We start from the raw sequence: 21,291 nt of genomic DNA, 5'->3' as shown, positions 1-21,291 counted from the left end.
AAACTAAAAATAAAGAACTCCCACCAATCAGGCGCACGCCGGAGCCAGACCGGGATCGGGGCTCGTCACCGTGGGCTTCTGTTCCCAGCTGTGGCCGGATGTCTCGGTCACCTCCCACTGGACCCCCACTCCCCCCACCCCCCGCCCCCGGCCGCCCTCCCACCTCCCCCAATGGCTCAGCCATTGGAACCCGAAGAAATCCTGTTGGACAAACACTGCTTCGAACCTCGGGGTGGATACTGATGTCCCCCCCCCCCCCAGGCCAGGCGCAGAGCCCGGGAAATACTGAGCCTCCAACCAACACCCACTCAAGGGTTAACCGAGGCCTCAAAGCAGCCACTCTGGTTGGGGAGCCCCAGGCGCCGATGCCCCGCTGGTCCCGTGGTCGCCACGGGAGTGCGGGGCAGACAAAGCCGTGTTCATCCGGCCCTGGGGTCGCTGATAGCAGCACAAGGACCCCATTCTCCGCTGTCCCCAGCTGCGTCCCCTCCCCCAGGAGCCTGTCGCCCCGGGAGGCCCGGAGGGCGCGGGCTCAGCTGCTGGGGCCTCCGGGAGCCGGTTCTGCCTGAGCGGCGCGGACAGCTGCAGTCAGCCAGCTCGTCCCCCTGTGGCGGGAAGCCGCCTGCATCTCTACGACTGACTTCTGAGCCTAAAAGGGGAGGTCCACATCCAGCCCCTGACTTCTGAGCCTAAAAGGGGAGGTCCACATGCAGCCCCTGATGGTAGTCTTGTTGGTTTCAGCCCAACAGGACCATTTGGGCCCGGGAACAGCCCTCCCAGCTGCAGGGCGGCGGCCTGCCTGGCGCAGCCTTCACCATGGGCTCCCACCTCAGGCTGGGCCCAGGGCCCGGGGGCCAGGGCGGCTTCCCGGGCATAACAGCCCCTGGTGGGTCCTCTGTGGGTGCTGTGGCCCGAAGTGTCCACCTGCCGTCCCCAGACCCACGAGCTTCGGCTCTTGGGGAAGTCCCCCCCCCACCCCCAGCCTGCCCCCTCCATGAGCGTTGGGGGCTGCCCAGGACCCAAAGGCCAGGCGACCCATGGCCGGGTTTTACAGAGGAATCTGGGCCCAGGTCCCCAGCCCCTCGGCGAGAAGGCAGGCGCGTTGTCCCTGTCTCAGTCCGTTTGCTCGTCACTAAAACGGGCACGGCCATCCTGACCCCAGGCTGCCCGAGGCCTCCGTGCGTGTCTAGGCTCCTGGAGCCAGGAGGACGGTGAGCACCTGGGCCTCCCTCCTTCCTGTTCTCTCTCAGGAGCACCCTCTCACCCCCACTTGTTGAGAGCCGGCTCCCAGGCCCGGGCCGAGCACCCCAGCGCTACAATGTATCTTGCCCAAGGCGGAGGGCTGGGGAGCGCGGCTGGCTAGGCAGAAGGAAGCCGGGAATTTGGTCCCGGGGTGGAGGAGGGGGCGGGGGGAGTGCGCTCTGCGCCGGGGTCTGGCCGCTGCCCTTGCGCCCCCGGGAATGACCTTCCAGCGGCCGGACAAAGGCCGGCAGGGCGGGCGGCGCCTTTAAGGATGCGGCGCGGCGGGGTCGGTGCCAGGAGGCGCCAAGCGCGCCCCGGGGGAGCCCCGCACGGGTAGAGGAGAGCGGAGCTCGCGGCCAGGGCAGCGCCGGCAGCCACCCCGGCCCGCCGCGTGCTCACTGGCTCTCTCTCCCCCACTTGCTGGGAGTGGGGGCTGGGCCAGGTCCTCCCCTGCGCTCCCCACGCGGTGGGGACGGGGGACTCTGCACCGATGGAGACCCCGGAGTTGGGGAGTCGAGCGAGCGCCCGGGGCACGTAGGAGCCCCCATCTGGAGCGCGGAGAGCGGCCTCGCTTCTGCCCGAAATGCGGCGGGGAGTTGGCGGGTCGCGGAGGGCGGGACCCGGGCGAGGGTCGCGGTCCCTCCCCAGCCCCGCGGCCCGGAGCCCGACTCCGGGAGGAAGCATCCGGCGTGGGGCTCGGAGCGCACAGCTCGCGGCGACCACACCTCTCCGTCCCCCGGCCTCTCCGGCCTCTCCGGTCCCGGGCCGCCCCGCAGACGCGCAGGGCCGGCGTGGAGCGGAGATTAGAGTTCGCTCCTCTCCCATCAATTTTCTGTTTAATGTCACCGGGCCCCGTTGTGGAGAGGGAAGCGCGTCACCCAGGCCATAAATTTGCGATTATGGCGCCTCCGGCCGCCTCCCTGTTCTAGGGCGCAGGGCGGACCCGGCGCGGGTCGGGCGGCCGCTTGGGAACCCCGCCGCCGGGACGGAGGGAGCCGCCGCCGCCGAGCCGCCCCGGTAGGTGCTGCGCGCGCTTCTCCCGACGCGGGTTTGGGGGCGCGCCCGCCGCCCACCGTGCGGTTCCGTTTCCCAAAGGCTTTTGTTTCCGGCTTGGACGCAGGGGCTTGGATTCCCCCGCTCCCCGCCCTCGGAGGCTGTCTGCCTGGCACAGGCCTGCCTTTAAAAATACAAACCAAACCACATAGTCCATCAGTTCTGGAGAAAGGAGCGCCCCTGGGTTGCGCCCGCGCTCCTGCTCCTGGGGAATGGGGTGGGGGAATGCGGTGGGGGAATGGGGCAGGCAGCGGCAAGCTGGGCCTGCGTTTGCATGTGGGAAGGCACCCACCTGGCCCAGCGGACCGAGCTGCGGAAGGCCCTGGGCACGTGTCCTGGGAGCTGGGCCCCACAGCCCTCGGCCGTCCTGCTGGGACCGTTGGAAGAGGGAGTTTTCTGGGGAGTGTCTTTGGGACACTTCCCTGGACCCCCCCCCCCGCCCCCACTCCTTAGGGGGTTATCGCTGCTGCAGCCTTACCGATGCGTGGCGGATGGACATGGAACATGCATTTCTGCAGGTCAGAAAGAAAGGGACCTCCGGAATGATTTTTAATTAGACCATTGACTGTCCTATTAACAAAGGACGCGCTGGCCAGGCCCAAGGGTGGTCCCCTGGCTGCGCCCGCCGGCCCTGCGCCCGCCTCTGCCTGGCCCCTGGGTGGAGGGCTTTGCTGCTCTTGGGGGCGTTTTGATGGGAATCATTGGAGCCTCCCCCGGCCGCAGGGAACCAGGCCACCGGCTCACCACCACCACCACCACCACCACCACCCCAAACAGGAGGGAGGTGAGCAAGCCGGCTCCTGGTTCTCCCGCAGGCAGCTGGGCCGCTGTCACAGGAGGAAAGTTCTAGGGGCTGCAGGAGCTGGCGGTGGGGAGAGGCCTGGGAGGTTGGGGGGGGGGTGGTGCGCTGGGCCAGCAACTCCCCAGGCAGGAGGGGAGGCCAGGTGTGTGCCCCCAGGCCTCCTGCTTTGTGTCAGGAGCGAGTCTGAATGGGCAGCGCCCTGCCCTCTGGGGCCCTCTGCTGGGGCCGCGGCGGGAGGGGCAGCGGCAGCTGGGGCTTGTCGGAGCCTGGGAACACGAGGAAACTCGGGGAAGCTGGCCGCCAGGTTCCTGCCCCGGGGCGGGGCAAGGGCAGGTGCAGCCCCCTCCACCTCCGGCTGCCGGAGCTCTGTGCCTGGTGCCCAGGGGAGCCTGTTGGGCCTGGGTGGTGGGGATGGAGGGGCTCTGCCAGGTCCCAGTCCTGTCCCTCTGCATCTCCTGGCCTGGGGTGCCTGCCGCAGCGCGGCCTGGACCGGCTGGGTTTCCATCCTTCACCCTCTCCCCGGCCCCCCTCAGTGGGAGACCAGGCCCCGGCCGCCTGGCCCCCAGAGGCCTCGTCCAGACGCACCCTGACAGTGACACGTGTAAACACACCCAAACACAGCCCCGGAGAGGCAGGCGGCCCCGACTGCTTACTCGGCACTTTCCCGGCGGCGGGGCTGCGCCAGGCTGCGGGGAGGCCGGTGCCCTTGGGGAGGACAGGAGCCAGGCTGGGGGGCGGGGGGGGGCGGTGCCTGGAGGCACCCAGCGACCATGCCCTCCTGAGGCCCCACTAGAGCTTTTGTCGCCAAGCGGGGCCGTTCCAGCCACTAAGCCACCTGCCCCCGTCCCTACAGGCAGGCTCCGGGTCCTTCCTCAGGGGCAGGACAAGGCCCAGTGTGGGGTCGCCCTCTGCAAGGGGAACCCGTGGGGCATCCTCACCACCGCCCCCCCGTGTCTGCCTTGGAGGTGGGCATAGCTCCCCAGAGAGCAGGCTTCCTTGCCTCCTCCTCCACCCAGACGTCCCTGGGGGTCCCCGGCCTTCCTCCTGCCAAGATGGGACGAGGGCCTGGAGGCTTTCTTCTCCCCTGGGGGGTCCAGGCATCTCCCCACCACCATATCCCTTTGACAATAATAACAAGCACACCGTGGCTCATAAAGATGAGGGGGAGCCTGGCCATGGGACACTCCTGCCCGTTTATGAAAATCTCGTCCATCGAACCCAACCGGGCCTCTGGTTTGGGAACCTCGCGCAGCAGCCGGCACCTGGACCGTCCTTTCCCGGTGAGCAGCCGCCTCGCATTTAGCCTCCCATGACTGCTCCGTCGGTTTCACAGGCACCTTCGCAGCGCCGTGGGGGCGGGGCGGCCTCCTGACCTGGTGGGACAAACCAGCAACAACGGAATTGAAGCCCCTTCGGAGGGAGGGGACGGAACTCTGTTCCCCCGACTTCAAAGTGTTCCTCCCCCAGCGGATCTGGTTGCCTTTTAAAACTTACAGCCACATCCCCACATCGCCTGCGCGCCCCTCGAGGCCTGCCGAGGGGAACAGCTGTGCCCCGGCCTCAGGTCCGAGCCAGGCCTGGGAGGAGGGATTCAGCCCGGGGGCCCAGGGCCCGGCCATGCTGGGGAGAGGTGGCCTGGCTTGGCTCCTCACCGTGCTGCTTCCTCCAACCCTGGGCCTGGAGCTGCCCGCCCCTCCCGGCCACCTGGACCTAATGATGGCGGGGCTGGGACTGGAGGCTGGGACAGTGGGGGCAGTCCCCTGCCCCTGGGGATGGGGTCTGGGAGGGCGTCACCGTCCTCTCCCCTGCTAAACAGGCCTCCTCTCTACAGAGCTCAAGCCCCAGAGTCAGAGGCGTGGTCCAGAGAAGGCCGCCCGCCAGGCTAGCCAGGTCCCTAGCCAGGTCCCGCGGCAGCACCTGGGGGGGGGAGGGGGGCTGGGACTGGCAATTCTGACCTCCCTCCTCCCCAACACAGCTCCTGGGGGCACCAGCGAAGGCCCAGATGAAAGAAGCCACCCCCACATCTGGGGCAGAAGACCTCATTCAGAGAGTGAGGCGGAGGGTGGGGGGGGGCAGGGAGGGGGGCAGCCTGCCTCCTGGAGGCTGCAGTGGGGCTGAGGTCGGCCTCTATGTGCTTCTGGGACATTTGGTTCTTTTTTCCCACCTTCGTACTGAGAGGAAGCATGCCAACTCCTAACTCCTGTGCTGCCCTTGGGGACGGGGCTGACCCTGGGCAGCCACATGCCTGGGGGGGAGGTATTGAGAGCAGGGGTGGTGGTGCTGTGATCCCTCCAGCCCCGCCTGGGCCTCAAGGCCGCCCTTTCCCGTCCTACACGTTCCCTCCTGCTGGGCAAGTGCACCCCAAGGTGCAGAGCCTCAGCCAGCCCGCACCTGGCCCCGGCCTCTGGGTCTCACCCCCCGAGCTCTGGTGGGAGGAAGGAAGAGTCCATTTTTTGTCAAGAAATTGTTTCTAATTTGCCCGTTGACTAATGGCCCAGGGAACAATGGCGAGACCGCAGCACGATGGCCTGGGCCCAGCTCCGGGCTGCTCTCGGCCCAAGCGGGTGTGTGGTTGGAGCGGTGACTAATTCACGATTTTATGTAACCCGCCTGACACCCCCCTCCTCGTGTTAAACACTGATTATTTCAGGGTTTCAGGTGGCAGGAGCAGAGGCACCTCGATCTGCCGCCACTCTCAGGGCACAGGGTGTGGGCTCCAGGGCTGGGGAGAGGTCCAGGGGGGGACAAGGGCCCCCAGGCTGTGCACGGAAAGGCAGCTTCTCTGGAGAGCTGGTGCGTGCTTGGAAGGGTGTGCATGTATGTGTTGTGCACGTGTTTATGCATGTGTGCTCACACATGAGACTGCACGCGAGAGTCATGCGTGTACATGAGCACTGTGTGCGTGCCCGGGTGTCAGGGCACAGTGGGCTGCACGGGGCATCCGTTGTCTTCTCCTCAGATCAGGGGTGGAGTGTGCAGGGCCGTGGGGGGTGGAAGGGTGCCCTGGCTGCATCCCAGCTGGCCCCGTGCCGGCTGGCCTGAGGGCAGCCCATTCGTGTGTGCAACTCCAGGCCCTGGACAGCCCTGACCCGCGTGCTGTCCCCTCTCCTGTCTCCTCTGCCTCTCCCTTCCCCGTGGAAGGAGAGCCTGCAGATCCCACGCCGTGTTTGTCAGAAATTGAAAACATCTGTGCGCTCAGGACAGCGGGGAGAGTAAAGAGGAGACCCGGAGGTTTCCTGGGGCGGGTGGTGTGCTCAGCCAAACATGCCCGGCCGGCCGCCTGCCTCCCGTCTTCGAGGGGAACACGGGAGCTTATTTTGGTACCACGGGAGCTGCGGAGCGCCGCCCGCCTGGGCAGCTGCCAGCCCCTGCCGCATCCAGCAGGCCCGTCTGCAGCTATTGCTGTAACAACTGTTTTGAAACAGCACTTAAAAAAAAAAAAAAGCCCACTAGATCTGTTGTAAGTGACGCTGGGGGGAGAAGGGAGAGGAGGCCGCAGGCAGGGAGCTGTGGCCTGGCCCAGGCCCACGCGCCCCAGGCCGCCAGGCCCAGCCCTGGCAGCAGCTTCTCTCTGCTGCCAGGCAGGAGGTCAGGGGCAGGACCCAGGGTTTCTGAGAGCCAGTTCTCACCCCTAAATCAGGAATCAGGTGACGGATGCAAGCAGCAGAGCTGGTGTGGGGGGCAGGGCGGCCCTGACCCCTGATGTCCTCTGCTGCCCCATCTCCGGGAGGCTGGGGTGGGGCATCAGCCAGGCTCCAGGACCCTCAAGCAACCTTCTACCGAAGGGGGGGGGGTGTTGGGGCAGGATTTGGGGTCCTGGGGTGGGGCTTACCAGATCGGCACCACACCCCCACACACCGGTGTAGAGTGGGGGCTGGAAGACCCCGCCCCTCCCCCACCGGGAGGGCCGAGTCTGGAGCCCCCAGCCCTGCTGCAGGGCCTGCCAGGTCGCTGCGGGACGCGCTGGGGTTGCGAGGAGCACCTGCAGGACCCCGCAGGTCGCTAGGGTGTTCCCTCTCTGGGATGGAGAACGTTTCTCTTTTCTTATATTAAAAAAATTTTTTTTCAAATGGAACTTGAAAACAAAAAAGTAAGGTTCCTCGGCCGGAAAACAAGCTCGTTGGAGAACTCGCTTCCAAAGAAGAGTAGGAAGCACCATCCGCGAGAGGCACCCTGCGGGGCCGGGCCTCCGGGAAGCTGGCGGGGCCCGGGGAGCGCCGACCGGGCAGCCTCGCCGCCGTGCCAGGCCCCGGAGCCGGGAGGCAGCGGGAGGCCGCGGCGTGCGGGCGCGATTTCTCCGGAGCCGGGCCCGGGCTGGCTACCCTCCGGGTGCGCGGGAAGCGGGCCAGCTCCTCCGTAGCCGCGGGGTCGGGACCCGGAAGATCCCGTCTCCACAACACTCACCCGCCCGGCCACGCGGCCACTTCAGCCTCTGGAAGTCCGCGCCAGCCTCCCCGCCCCGGCGGCCGCGCCCAGCCCGCGCAGCCCCCTCACCCCACCCCCCGGCCCGGCCCGGCCCGCACCGCACCGCTCCGGGACCTAATTCAATCGCCCCCGGCCTAATGAATAGCCGCGCTAATCGGATCTCCGTGCGCTTTATGGATTTATGTGTCTCCCCTCCTCCCGCGGCCGCGCGCGCCCCGCCGGGGTCGCTCCAGAAGGCGCCGTGCTCGGAACAGGCCCGGGGCTCCGGCCACGCGGGGGATTGTCCCCGCCGCCGGGTCGGGACGTCGCCCGAGCCGGGACTCCAGTCCGCGCTCCAGGTCCTGCGCCCAGGCCTGGGCCCGCGGAGCCCTGGCGCTTACCTGCCAGCCCCGGGCTCTCCGGAGCCCCCACCCGCGGCCAAGCCCCCACCCCAAGTCAGAAACGCCCGCGGGCGAAGGCCGGCCCGGGCCGAGCGCCCGCTTCCCCTTTTCCTCCGGATTCCTTTGATCCGAGGGCTCTCCGCAGCACCTAGGCTCCCCGGCTGCCGGGGTCGGCCCGCGGGGGTCCTGGAAACGGTCCCCAGCTTATCTCCTTTCATCAAGCGGCCTTGGGCCGCCTTGAAACCGCGGAGCCAGTAATTGCTTTTTTCAGGAGGCCTTGTGCCGACTGGACAACAGCCAATCAGCGCCTTGTTTACACTCGTTGATTGACAGCCTGCTGGCGGAGTGCCAACCAATCCCCGCGATCCCGGGGGAGCGGGCGGGGGAGCCGGGATAGGAAGGAGACAACAGAAGGCCTTGGCTTAACCCCTTCGTGTCCCTACCGGAGTGAGTCGGTGCAGAATTTCTAACGCATGTGCTATGTCGGCTGGAATCTAGGTTAAATATGCTTTTTTTTTTTTTGTGTCCCCCCAGAGGGGGAGGCAGAGATTCACATGTAGAAAGAGGAGTAAAAATAATGTATCCATCGCCACTCAGACATCACCTTGACTCCCAAGAATAAATAGCATTTCGTTGGAGAATATTTTTATTTTTTGTGGGTGTTTTTTTGTTGTTGTTGTTGTTGGAGAATATTTTTAAAAGTGGTGTGCATGTGATTACGATGAAGATAATTGTTCAGTGGCTTTTTTTTTTTAACTGGGGCGATAATTGAGTGGAATTTCAGGAGAGTGGCATTGAGAATACCATGCTCGGTTTTCACTCCGTGCCTATGAAGGTGGACATATTTTTTCTAAGTCTAGTTGCAGATGAAAAAAAGGGCAATCTTTGTCTTGGCCATAAATCCTCGATTTACATTTTGACTGGTGTTCAGTTGCAAAGTGAAGTCGAGAGAGATAAAAACGGAGAGTCCGCAGATAGATGACAGGACTCTTCCCCCTGGGGTCTGATTCATGGGGCGCGGGGGTGAGGGGGGGTGGGGCAAGAGTAGTCCGGGTAGGCGAGTCCGTGCTCCCCAGGCCGCAGGGCTGCGGGTATGTCTGAGCTCTGTCCAAGCAGGTGGAGGTCTCAGAGTGGTGGGAGGGCCGGGCATCCCGAGGAATCCTCTGTGCTGGGAATTGGGGCCTACCTGTGCCTTGATTCAGCCACCTGCCAAACGGATCCCAGGTATAAAAAAAAAGCATCTGCTTTAAAGGGTGTTGCTCTTTCTTCTCCTGGACTCTGTGCACCAGAAGCCAAACGTTAGACCTACTGGATCACATTAAAACACACACACACACACACACACACACACACACACACACACACACACACACACACCACAAAAAAACAACCCCCTTCCCCCCCCCCCGCCCCGCACGGACACGCGCTCCCACTCGCCCCTGCTCCCCCTCCCGCCCGCGCCACCACATTCCCATTCAGCAGCAACGATCTGCGCAGAGGGAGCTGCGCAGTCGCCCGGCTTGAATTAAGCGCCAACGGGCTCGGTAGTAGCCCTGCTGCTCCCTGATTGGCAGCTCCCTGGCCTGGCGCCAGCCTATTGGGAGGCCTGTTTACGCGGAGTGAGTGGCACGAGCTCCCGGCCGCGGAGGGCCGCGCGGCCAATCAGCGCGCGGGCTGCTCGGGGCTGAGTGGCACGAGCTTATTAGTATGCAGGGCCTGTGGCTGGCCGCGCCGGGCTGCAGGGTTGAGAGCCGCTCTGGATGGGCTCGCTAGAGTCGTGGTGGAAGCGCTGCGTTTACAGCGCAAGTCAGCACATTGAAAATACCAATAGGAATACAAAACAAAGTCACATTTACTGGGTTCATTGTATTGCATTCAATTGTATCCAGGAAACAGCCTCCAGTAAGTAACTGAAATTGCTTTCATTTTTTTGGTATTTTTATTATTGTTTTATTTTTTTTTTTTTATTTTGGCTTTGGGGATTTACATTTTTAAGCAAGAGAGAATCAGGGTTGTGATGTTAAGAAATATATATCTCCTCCCTTTTAAAAAATCCGTTAGAATGTCGAGCAGGTTTTTTTTTTTTTAAGATGGACAATCTATAAGAGCGATTTTTTTTTCCTCTGAAAAATTTTATCGATCGGTTTTAACCCCACCCCCCACCCCGTAACGCGTCCTTGCTTTGCTCTGAGCGCTTGTTGTCTCGATCGACACCCAGCATTAAAAATAAATAATCGCGACAGGACAGGGACCGGCAGGCTGGCTGCGTCCCACGCGAACCGCGCGGGCGGCCGCGGGCTGACCGTCGCCGAGGTCCCGGACGCCGCCAACGCGCGCCGGCTCCGGTGGCACCACAAGCGAACCCCGATTGTTTGCCCCCCCACCCCCACCCCACACCCTGTTCCCCTCCGCAGAGCAGTCCCGGTCGGCCCCTCCCGGTCGCTCCGTGGCGCAGGGAACCGGCCAGCTGGTGGTGGCCCAGGCCGCTGACCAGAGGGGTTTTATGGCTTGGTGCGGGAGAGGATGGATAATGGCGAGATTTCCGGGTTTCGGTTTCCAGATCCTAATTCATTGGGGGGGGGGGGGCGGTGAGAATGGAGGAGGGAGCTGGGCAAGGCCAGCGCAGCGGGGTCATTTTCGCCGCGCGCGATCCGGGCAGCGAGAGGGGCTCGGGCCACGGCCTGCGAGGCGGGGTCTGCCGGCCGGTGCGCCCTGGAGCGCGGGGGTACAGCGCGGACCCTCTCCCGGAAAACCGGCGGGGGGGCGGCCGTTTCGCAGGGAGCGGGTTCTTCGGCGGCGCCTGGCCTCCGGTGTGCGCCTAGCCCCAGCCCAGCCTGCAGGCCCCACGGCGCCCGCGCACCCGCATATGGCGCCGGGGCAGCCCAGACCAAAAGGGGTCCTGGTCCTCGGTGGGAGGCTGAAGCGAGGGCGGGTTTTGAGGGGCGCAAGTTAAAATTAAAGCAAACCTAAGGGATCCCACACCCTGGGCCGCGCGAGCCCCGAGAAGAAGGGACGGTCGGCTCTGGAGACCTCGCCCCGCCACCGGGTTCCAAGATTCGGTTCTTACAAAATGCCCTCGTCAGCGGTTCTCGGCGGCGCGGGGCGCCTGCCGGCGCTCCGGTTACATGGGCCCAAGTCTCTGTCTTGTGCGGCGGCCTCTTGCGGTGGGGGGTGGGGGACTCGGGCCCTGGGACCCTTGGGTGGCTGCTCCAGGACTCAGGGCCTCCGCGGCCGCGCGCCCCCGCCCGCTCCCTGCCCAGCTCCGGTTCCACAGGCCTCGGAGCCGCGCGCTGGCGGGCAGCGAGGCGCGGCGCGTTGTCTCTCCGGGAGCAAAGAACACAAAGAAAAGCCCCCCTCCAGCCTGGCCAGCCTCGCAGCGGCTCGGAAGGGCCGCAGCAATTCACCCCCCCGTTTGCGTGGAACTGCAGTGGGCTGGCGAGGCAGGATCCGTGCCGCCCAGCATCCGCCCGCTGGAGGTGGGAGTTCAAATTGCTGCTGGCAGCGCAGCCCGCGTCCCGAGAATCGGAGCAGCTCGCGCTTCCGGGACAATTCTGAACATTTTTTTTTATCGGAAACAAGAAATCTCACAAAACAAAAGCGTGGCGCGCACACGGCCCCCAGCCCCTCCGGCCCTCGGCGCCTTCGAAGCCGTAGGTTCCCGACCTCCCTCCCCTCTTTCTTTCCCTTTGTCCCGCCCGCGCCCACCGCTCCCACCTCGCTGAGGCCCTGGCGGCCTGGCGCGCGCGGTGCAGGCCCGAGAGGCGGCGAGCCGAGTGATTTGTTAGACCCGGGGCATGGAGCCGGCGATCCCAGCGGAGAGGGAGCCCCAAACCCCGTGTGTGTGAAGTTGAGAGACAAAGAGGACTCCTTGCGTAGGGCTCGTTTGTTTACAATGCAAAAACTCTCCGAATAAATATTAAAAAAAAAAAAAAGCTTATCAGCTGAGCAAATATGTATTCACTTAATACATGATGTTTTCGGTTATAGATTAAATCAAACACAAAAACAGCCTGCAAATAAGACGTGGTAGCACCCGCAGCATTCAGTGTTGCGATTTAAAATGGTCTTGGCGCAACAGGAAACCCCTTGAGCGCTTTGTTGTGGCGGTGGGACAGCAGCAGACATTCCAGGTTTTCTGCGAGGTTCCCCGGGAAGACCACTGCCCTGCCCGCCCCCCTTTTGTTGGAGGTGGTGTGAAATGTAAAACAATGCAGGCTGAGGGCATGGGGACCACGCACAATTCAGGAAGCCCACGTGGGCGCAGCGTGGTCCGTCCAGTTTGCTAGGCGCTCAGCGTCTGAAATTGTCCCCAGTTTTAGTCTCGGAGTGGACTCTCCGCTTAGGGGGGGGGGTGAGAGAGGAGGGAGGTGGGGGCATTTTTATGAGGCCCTACCCGGAGATGGGGGTGAACGACGGAAGCCCGGGGTCTGCTGGGACCCTGGCGGGAGCGAACGTTGCATTGAGCCCCACGGAGTCTCCGAGGGCCGAGCTGGGGGCGGCAGACCCCCAGGTCCACCGAGCCGCCCGGCGGGCCTCGGGGAGACCGGCGCCAGCTCAGTAAGCCCAGAGCGGGCGCCGAAGGAAGGAACCCCGAGGCTGCGTTGGGGCGTTGAGAGAGAATAATTTCTGACGCTCAAAGCGTCCCCTCCACCCAAAGCCCCCAACCCGCAGAGGAAGACCCTGGGCGAATTGGATGGGGGGGGGGGGCGGGGTGATTGTTCTGGCCTCGCCAGGAAGCTCCGGGGCTCGGGGACAGCGGGCCGGGCACTGCGGCGTGGGGGCCCCCGGAGACGCGGGCGGAGGACGCAAAGCCGGGGCTGTAGGGAGCTGGCCCGGGGTCCTGGCTCGGGGCCTGGTCCTGTCGGAGCGGGGGAGGGGGCGGTGAGTTCAAAAGAACGAACTGGAAAACGCATGGGGGGATGGGAAAGGGGAGAAACGGAAGGTTATAAAAAAAAAACTCTTGAGTTACAATCAATAAAATTACTCGCTTAATTAGCACGGTTACTCGGCGAGGGGGATGCCGGGGAAGCTGGACTCGCCGTGAGGGAGAGGGAGCGCGAGCGGACCCAGTCCTTCCACGGAGACGCCTCTGGGCGGCGGGGGAGGGGAGAGGGTGTGCGCGCGAGTGTGTGTGTGAGTGTGTGCGCGCGTGATGGCTTCGCAGATTTGGGGTTTTATCACCCCGCGGAGCCAGCAGCCTTTTGCCGCGGCGCCCTCGCCGCAGGGACCCGCGGGGACGCGAAGGGGAAGCGGCGAGGGGTGCGCTGGGCTCCCGCGGGCTCCTCCGGGCCGAGAGTGGCCGGGACGGTGCGTGTGCGTGCGGGGACCCGGGAGGCGGGTGGCCCAGCTCGCGTGCGTGCAGTGGGGAGACGCGCCGTGGGGCCTGGCCATGGCTCGGGGCCGCAGGGGGCTGGAGGGTCGGGGGAACGGGCCAAGCCCCCAGTGACCGAGTCTCCTCTGCTTCCCTCCGCAGACTATGGACCCACACGGCGGCCGCCGGCTCGGCGCACGGCCGCCCGCCGAGGAGCCCAGCCCGCCGGCCTGCTGACCGGCCCCGCCGCCGCCGCCGCCGGTGACCCGGACGCCGCCTCCTGCGCGCCTCCCGCGCGCCGCCCGCGCACCGAGTCGCCCCCGGGCCCCGGCCGCGCTGCTCCCGGGAGGCGGCGGCGGGCCGGGGCCGGGGCCCGGCATGGATGGCCGCGACTTCGCGCCGCCGCCGCATCTGCTGTCGGAGCGCGGGAGCCTGGGCCACCGCAGCGCCGCGGCCGCCGCGCGCCTCGCCCCGGCCGGACCCGCCGCGCAGCCCGCCGCGCACTTCCCGCCCGGAAAGTACTTCCCGTCGCCGCTGCCCATGGCCTCGCACACAGGTCAGTGCCGCCCGGCGCGCGGAGAGGGCCCGCGGGGGGCACGGCCGGGGGCGAATGGGCGCCCGCCCCTCTCTCCCGAGCCTTCGCCGAGGAGCCTTCGCTTTCACTTCCCGGCTCCGGCCACGGGGGCTGCCCAGGCGCGGAGCGAATTCTCCCGCGGCCGTGGAGACGGGTCCTCGCGGGTCAGCGTGGCCTTCCCGGGCGTCCTCTCCACGGGGCAGCCGCGAGGCAGCCTGGCCCTCCTGCGCCTCCCCCACCCGCTCCGCAGCACGAAAGCCCGCGGAAACCTCCCCTCACAGCCCGAGACCTTCCGGGCCGGACCACGAGGCGCTTTCCGCGGGAACCGAACGGCGGTTGTGATTGGGGCGGGGGACGGGGGGCGCGCGGCGGCCTCGGGTTAGGCGGTGGCGCGGGGCGCGCGCTCCTGGGGCCGTGGTGTGAGCCGAGCGCGTCCCGGTTCTGGATAAAGCCGGGGCGGGGGGGGGGGGGTGTCGGGGCGAGAAGGGGTTGGCGGGGATGCCTTTGCTTTAACAAGTGCCTCCGGGTCCTCCCGCTCCAGCCGCCGGCTCCGCAGGGGAGGCGCGGCCGCCCGGGATTTCGGTGCAGGCGAGTTCAGAGGCTATTTGCTCCAAGAGGAGAGAGGAGGGAGCCGGCGCCTTTCGCTCAGGAGGGAACCCCTCCCGCAGGGTCGGTCCCGGCCGCAGCTGACCCAGGCCTCCGGAGCTGTCCCTCTCTGGGGGTGGGGACGTGGATTTCCCGGTGGAGCTGGGACAGAGGAGGCGCAGGGCCCCGGGATCCCGGAGGCCCCTGGCCAGCCCCCGGAGTTTGCAGCCAGCGCCTGGGGACGCCGTGGTCACCCTGGAAGGCTGGCTTGGTTTTGGTGACAGTTTGTTGTAAACATCAGCGATGCTGGCGTCTTTGGGTTGTTAATTTGGCAGGAACAGTTCTTGCTAGCTTGATGAACTGTGAATACTAATAAAATTATATCAGCCTTAATGGGATTACAATTAGTGTGTGGATTAAAGCGGAGAGCAGCGTCGGCTAGGAGGGGCCGTGTCGGAAGGAACCGCCAACAGGGAGAAAAACGTCCATTTCCTAAAAAGAAAAAAAAAAAGACGGGACATGGCTTAATTACAGCGGGCTGTCAGCGTCTGCAGCGTGAGGAGGTTCACAAAGTTCGCGGGGAGCGGAGGGCCAGCCTCCGGGTTCGGGGAACCAGCGACAGGCGGAGGCCGGGCCCGGATCCCGCGGCGAGCCTCCCGCCTGCTGCCCTTTCTTCTCCGTCTCGCTCTTCCTCCGTCTCCCTTCCTTTTTCCTCCCCTGGATGTATAACTCGAAAGAGAGAAAGTGCTCGCCTGGGCCACTGGTGATTTAAAATCTCTGCCCCGCTGCCTCTGCGGTGGGGACAGACTCTCCTGCCCCTGCCCCGAGATGCTGCCCGCCCTGCTGGCCCAGGCCCCGCCGGGGTCTGAGGCGGGGGATGGGGTAGGGGGGGGGCCTCACGTGGCTGCAGGGACAGTGGCCAGCTTCCCCCTCAGCCCCTTCTGCTGGAGGCAGGCATGATGGAGGCTGAGCCTGCAGGTTGGGGGATGGGGAGGTAATGACTGCCTCTCCCCTTCACCCCCTCATCCCCCTAGCCCTGCCCTCTAGCCTGGCAGGGACCAGCACCTTGAAAACAAGGGTCCGAAAAGCCCTCGGCACGCAGGCTTTCTGGGTAGTGCACGGGCAAAGCCAGGGCCATCCCCTGGGGTGGCGTGGTGTGGTGTGGCGTGGCATGGCATGGCGTGGCTGGATTCCCCCTCCCTATTCCCAGCCCCTGCCGCCTGGCCGGGTCCTGCTCAGCCGCCATTTCTCCTTGGGGCCCCCCCCCCCCCGTCTCCACGTGCAGGCACCACTGAGTCAGGTGGGAAGGTGGTCGTGTGGCCCAAACCATTGTCTCTCGCTCATGGCACGTTTGACCACGTGGTTCTGGCGCCTAGGCCGTGGAGGGTTTGGAGAAATCGGGTGGGTGCTGGCCTGGTCTTGTGTCCTTGACCTTACGGCCTTCCCCCGTAGTCAGGGTGCTCCAGAGGGCGCTGGAGGTCCCCAGGTCCCCCTGTGGGGGAAGGGCCACGTGGCCCCAGCTCTGGGAGGCCGGTTCCACCCCCTGGGGACTGGAGAGACCTATTGTGCTCAGGCGACATTCAGCCCATTTGTGACGGGACAGTGTGTCCACCGAGAAGCATCTGCCACGCCAAAGGCCTTTGGAAAGGAGTGAAAGCCGGAATGTCGTGTGGGTTTCTGAAATGGAGCGACATCATTGTTTTAAAAAGAGAATTATACCCTCAGCCACTTGGCGTTGGTCTGTATTTATCTGGGAGCGGGCGCAGAGAGAAACAAGTATCATTAAGTTAAAAGTGGGTTTTTTTTTACATCTCGTGTCCGGATTTCCAAATGGCCGGTGAGGGGGACTCCCTGCCCTTCTCGGGGGGCCTGGGGCTGCAGGCGGCCGCGGCTGCTGCTTCTCCCTCCGCTGGCCGCTCCCTGCCCGGGATCGCGCCGAGCTTCCTCCCATTTGCTGGGCCGGAGCTGGGGAGGGGGATGCAGCCGGGGAGACAGAGCCCTGGCTTCCGAGGACCACTCCTCCCGCAGGGCCTGGGCTGGGCCGAGGGTCTCCACCCCGCCCGCCGCCTGTCTGCTCTCCGGGGTCCCCACCCGGTGCCTTCAGCTCGGCAGCCTGAGGGACCCCGGCGGCGGGCCGTGGGGCTCCAGGGCCGCTCCTGCCGCGTCTCTAAAAATGAAAGTGCCCGTGGCTTTCTCATCGGACGCAGGGCTTTGCGTGAAGAACTGTTCAGTCACCGCGTCGCCAAAAGGTGCGATTCAAATGCTTGCAGCCCTATTTTCAGTGCCGTGTTAGCTTCTGCGTCTAATACAGATGGTCTGGAGGCAAAGCTGTGAAATCGAAGGGGGAGGGGAGGAGCATCATCGAGGCCCCAGCCCCGGGTTCCATCCACGCTGCTGCCTGGAGCGATTGGGGATCACCAAGCCTCTCGCTCGGGAGCCTGGAGGGAGCAGCAGCCTGGCCTGGGAGAAGCTGCACCCCCCCCTCTCCCCGGGGCCCGCTCCCCTCCTCCACCCTCCTCTGCGCTCAGAGGGGGCCAGCCTTTGAGAATCACCGGCTCTGCCTGCCGGGAGGTGGGGGGGCCATCCAGCAGGACGCTGTAGTCTGGCTGAAGGTGGGTCCTGCGCCCGCTTCTTCTCCTGCCCCCTTTGGGGTGTGAATGGCCGGGCCTGAAGCCAGGCGCCCTGGGCCCCGGGTGTCGGCGTAAACAGGGGGGCGCGTTCCCCGCCCCCCCCCCCGCCCCAGGGTGACTGCAGGCTTCCCGCTCAGAAGGAAAAACGCAGCGGAGGGGAAAAAAGACAATTTCCTGGTGTGAAGAGACCCTATCAGGGTTCCCCTCCCCCCTCCTTCGGTATTTTTTTGTGAAGGGAAAAAAGTACATTTTCGTAAATACCTCATTAACTCGGCGGCACCGCGGAGTGTTTCTGCAACAGTTACCCACACTAAGTAGGTGTGAAAAGAGTGACTTTCCAAGACCCTGCCCATCCTGCTCGTAAGTGACAGAACCAGACTTCAAAGCGGCTGCGAGCGCCCCGCGCCCCGCCCGGGAATGCAGCTCCGCTCCGGACCCGCCAGGCTGCGGCTGGCCGGCTCGCCCGCCCCTCCAAAGCCATTTTGGGAATGTGGGGTGTCTTTTCCTCCGTGGGGCTTGTGCTCCCCCATGTCCGATGATCCCTTTAAGGATTTTCCTATAGGAACGTCCAGGTCACGTGAGGAACAAGGCACATTTGCCGGCGAAGCAGGGAGTGGTCGGTGCCGCGCGCGCTCGCCGCTCCTCGCCCCTGGAAACACCGCACCCCCACGGGCTCCCCGGTTATTCTTAGAAATCTCCCGCTTCGGCTGCGAGACAGGGTTCAGCAGCCGCACAGACAGGACACAACACATAGGAGGCTGTTAGCATAACATGGATGAGGCTAAAAATACCCCTCAGAAACACACATAAAAAAAAAAGCCAAACCCAACAGCAGAACGAGCTAAAAATATTCCAGGCTCTCTGGCAAAGAGCGCCGAGTTAAATAAATTATACAAGAGCCATTCATGGGAGCGCGTTGACTTTCTCTCTTACGGGAACTTGGTTCAAGCTAATAAAAATAATAATTTACTAGCCACCGAGCTTTGCATGCGTTTAAATTTAATTGGTGGGGCTTCTGGCATGTGTCACTTCTTGGCAATTAGTGGGCTTGCCCTGGCCTGGGGCGGGGTGGGGGGGAGGTGGCACCTGAGCTGTGGGCCCCTAGAAGCAGGGACAGTGTCCCCTCCCGCCCCCACCCCTGCACTCCGGGTACCAGGGCCTAGGTGCCAGGGCAGGGTGCCCGGGAGGAGGAGGAGGAGGAGCAGGAGAGAGGGTGGGCAAGGACAGGCACGGTGTGGCGATGTTAATTTGATAAATGATGCTACACCTTTAAGAGTGTGTTTGAACCATCAAGATACACTCCAGCAAGTTGATAGGATGTTCACTGTCAACTTACATATGTCATCGGAGCGGGCTGTGAGCATCCGTGACTCGCGGGCCGGCGTGCGCGGCCTCGCTGGGGCCCCGGGTCCAACCTCTGTCCCCCAGCAGGTGCTTCTCTCCCCCTGGTGTCCGGGGGCAGCAGGTAGAGGGGGACAGGGCTGAGGGCACTGTGGCCTGCATCTTCCCTCTCGGGGAGTTCCCAGGTCTCCCCACCAAAATAAGAGCGCCAGATGGCTCGCTCAGAAAAACCGCTGGCGTGCTCGGAGGCTGCAAGCCCGGTGCTGGCCGGCTGGGGTCCTCTCGGGAAGCACGTGCCCCAGCCCAGCCACTGCCCAGGACCGTTCCACTTCCTCCCTGGGATGGGAGGCAGGGTGAGCGTCCCTCGCTGCTCCTACAAAGGCCCGGGAAATCCCTGCAGGCCCTCCCAACTCCCAAAGGACTACACTTCCCAGAATGCCCCTGGTCCACCTCCAGAGTCTGAGCCTGGGAATTCCCAAGCCCAGAGAGAGGTCAGCCAGTGCCACTGGGAATGAGTGCTTTTTTTAGGGGGGAGGGGGGGGGCACCCGCTCCCTCCTGGAAGAGGTTCTGAGCCCCGCCTGGCTTCCTCCCTACCGTAAATATCTGAATAGAGGCCCCAGCAGATGGGAGCTGACCCCCCCCCCTCCCCCAAAACACACACACATACCCTGGGTGGCAGCTGCCTTGGTTGCTGTGGCCAGAGTCCCGGGGGTTTCCCATCAGACCCTTGACCTCAGCCCACTGCAATGCCTGCCCTCCTCCGAGGCGCCTCCTCCGAGGGGCCTGCCACCCTGTCCCGGAGCCGGAGCCGGAGCCGGAGCCGGCCTGGGGGGAGGCGGAGACTCTGGGCAGACACCAGACCTGCCCAGGGAGCCCCGTGAGAAAGTCCAGCTCGGCCTTGGGGTGCCCCCTGGGCAGCCTCACACCCTCGGGGGGCAGCGGCTCCCTCTTTGTGGGTGCGTGGTGACCAGCAGTGCCCATCCCGAGCGCCTCGGGCCCCAAAGGACACGACGCCCTCAGGACAGGGTCCCTCTACGGGACCGCCCCAGGAGGGTCCCACCCCCTCCGCCGCCGCCGTGGCCGCCGCCGCATCCTGCCCGTGGGGGCTGCCACGTGGAGGGCCTCCTGGGAGGCCTCGGTCCCGCTGCCTCCGCCGCGCTGTCACCTCAGGGCTTCTGGGTGCACAGCGCACCCTGTGGGTTTGGAAAACGGGTGGCTCGCTCCCCCCGGTTCCCTGGTCTCCCCTGGCCCCCGGGGCTGCCGTGCTCCCACCGGGCACGTATGAGGAGTAAACAGCAAGACCCAGGCAGCCTCCACGTCCAGCAGGGGCCCGCGGCCGGCCTGCAGGCGGAAGGTCCGGGCCTGGGGAGCCCGCCGGCGTGGGGCCGCGGCTCTGGCTCGGCGCTGCCCGCTGACGGTTTTATGGGATGATGTACCGTTCAGATCACACGGGCCTATTTGTCAGTGGGCCGCCCTGTTGGATGTGATGTATAACGTTACCGCCTCCTGGGCCCCAAGCAGCTGCCTCTGAGGATGGGGATGGGTGCGGCCCGGCAGGGGGGGGCTCCGGGTGGGGTGTGGGGGCCCTGGCCCGGCAGGGGGGGCTCCGGGTGGGGTGTGGGGGCCCTGGCCCGGCAGGGGGGGCTCCAGGTGGGGTGTGGGGGCCCTGGCCCGGCAGGGGGTCAGCTGGGTTTGCGGCGGGTGGGCCGGTGGGGAGCACCCAGCACCCAGGCCAGGAGTCTGGCAGGCACCTCGAAGCCGCCACAGCTGGCCACTCAGGTCGCAGATGGGACCCGCAGGGGAGCCCTATGCTGTGTTTTTGGGTTTTTTTTTTAATATATTTTATTGGTTTTTTACAGAGAGGAAGGGAGAGGGAGAGAGCTAGAAACATCGATGAGAGAGAAACATCGATCAGCTGCCTCCTGCACACCCCCCACTGGGGATGTGCCGGCAACCAAGGTACATGCCCTTGACCGGAATTGAACCCGGGACCTTTCAGTCCGCAGGCCGACGCTCTATCCACTGAGCCAAACCGGTTAGGGCGTGTGCTGTGTTTTGTGTTCATCCCGACTTGGGGGCTGTGGGGCGGAGAGGGACAAACAGGTGGGTGGGTTCCCTGCCCCCAGCCCCCAGCCCCCTCCCCCAGGCCCCCCAACAAAGAGCCCAGTGTCTTTAGATGCAAAGACCTTGGGTGCCGGGAAGCGGCCCCGCTGTGTGTGCGCCTGGAGCCGGAGCCCCGGTGAGGCGGCCCCTCCTGGGTGTAGGTCTAGGTTTTCCACCGGAAATTTCCGGAAATGGCGGCGAGGGGACGGCGGAGGACTGGTGTGCTGCCCCGGAGGCCTTCGAACAGCAGGCTCGGGCCCCAAAGGGCGTCTTGGGGGCAGCATCCTCCCCCCCCCCCCACGGGGAAGGGCGCGCCTTCTTGGTTGTGTGAACTAAGGACTGAACCTCCCGTCTGCCGTTCTCCCAGGAGGCAGGGCCCGGGGCCCCCACTGCCTGTCCTGCAGGGGCTCCCTCTCCTGGGACCCCCACAAGCACCTGGCAGGGGGGGGGGGGGGGGCGGGGGCAGAAGGAAGGTTGGGGATGGCTGGGCCCAGGCTGGGATGCAGCGTGGGGTGGGGTGATGTCTGGCCGCTCAGCCCGGGTGGCAGTCCCCGCGGTGGGCAGAGGTCCACCCTGCAGAGGCCGGGCGCACTGGGCCGGTCCGCACGCTCCACCCGCTCGCTCACACCGGCCTTGGAGGCCCCCTGCAGCCACTGGCCGCCGGCTGGAGTGGAGCCACAGGTCCCAGGGATCCTCGGGGCACAGCCAGGGTCCCTGCTCTGTCCCTTAGGGGCTCTGGGACTGGCCCTCGGGGTCTCGGCTCCCATCTCTGAGAGGGCCCAGGCTGTGCTCAGGGGCCTGTGTGTGTGTGGGGGGGGGCGGGAGGGCTGTTCCCTGGGCACAG

General features: G+C 65.1%; 1 protein-coding gene across 6 annotated transcripts in view; it reads left to right on the top strand.

Moving 5' to 3' along the window:
* The first annotated feature begins 2,175 nt into the window (after nt 1-2,175).
* Nucleotides 2,176-21,291, top strand: part of BAHCC1 (BAH domain and coiled-coil containing 1) — a 62,235-nt gene continuing 43,119 nt past the window's right edge. For 3 of the 6 annotated variants that reach the window (XM_080677726.1, XM_080677725.1, XM_080677721.1), the window contains exons 1-2: nt 9,657-9,804; nt 13,376-13,769. In XM_080677726.1, coding sequence (XP_080533852.1) covers nt 13,592-13,769 — 178 coding nt within the window. In that variant the 5' untranslated portion in view covers nt 9,657-9,804; nt 13,376-13,591. Of the gene's footprint in view, nt 2,260-4,003; nt 4,378-9,656; nt 9,805-13,071; nt 13,210-13,375; nt 13,770-21,291 lie in introns of those variants that run through there. The other 3 variants (XM_080677722.1, XM_080677724.1, XM_080677723.1) reach the window with 3 other exon arrangements.

This window comes from Plecotus auritus, assembly GCF_963455305.1.
Source record: "Plecotus auritus genome assembly, chromosome: 7".
NCBI lineage: Eukaryota > Metazoa > Chordata > Mammalia > Chiroptera > Vespertilionidae > Plecotus > Plecotus auritus.
Note: the sequence above shows the minus strand (reverse complement) of the source record. Positions and strands in the feature narration are given on the sequence as shown.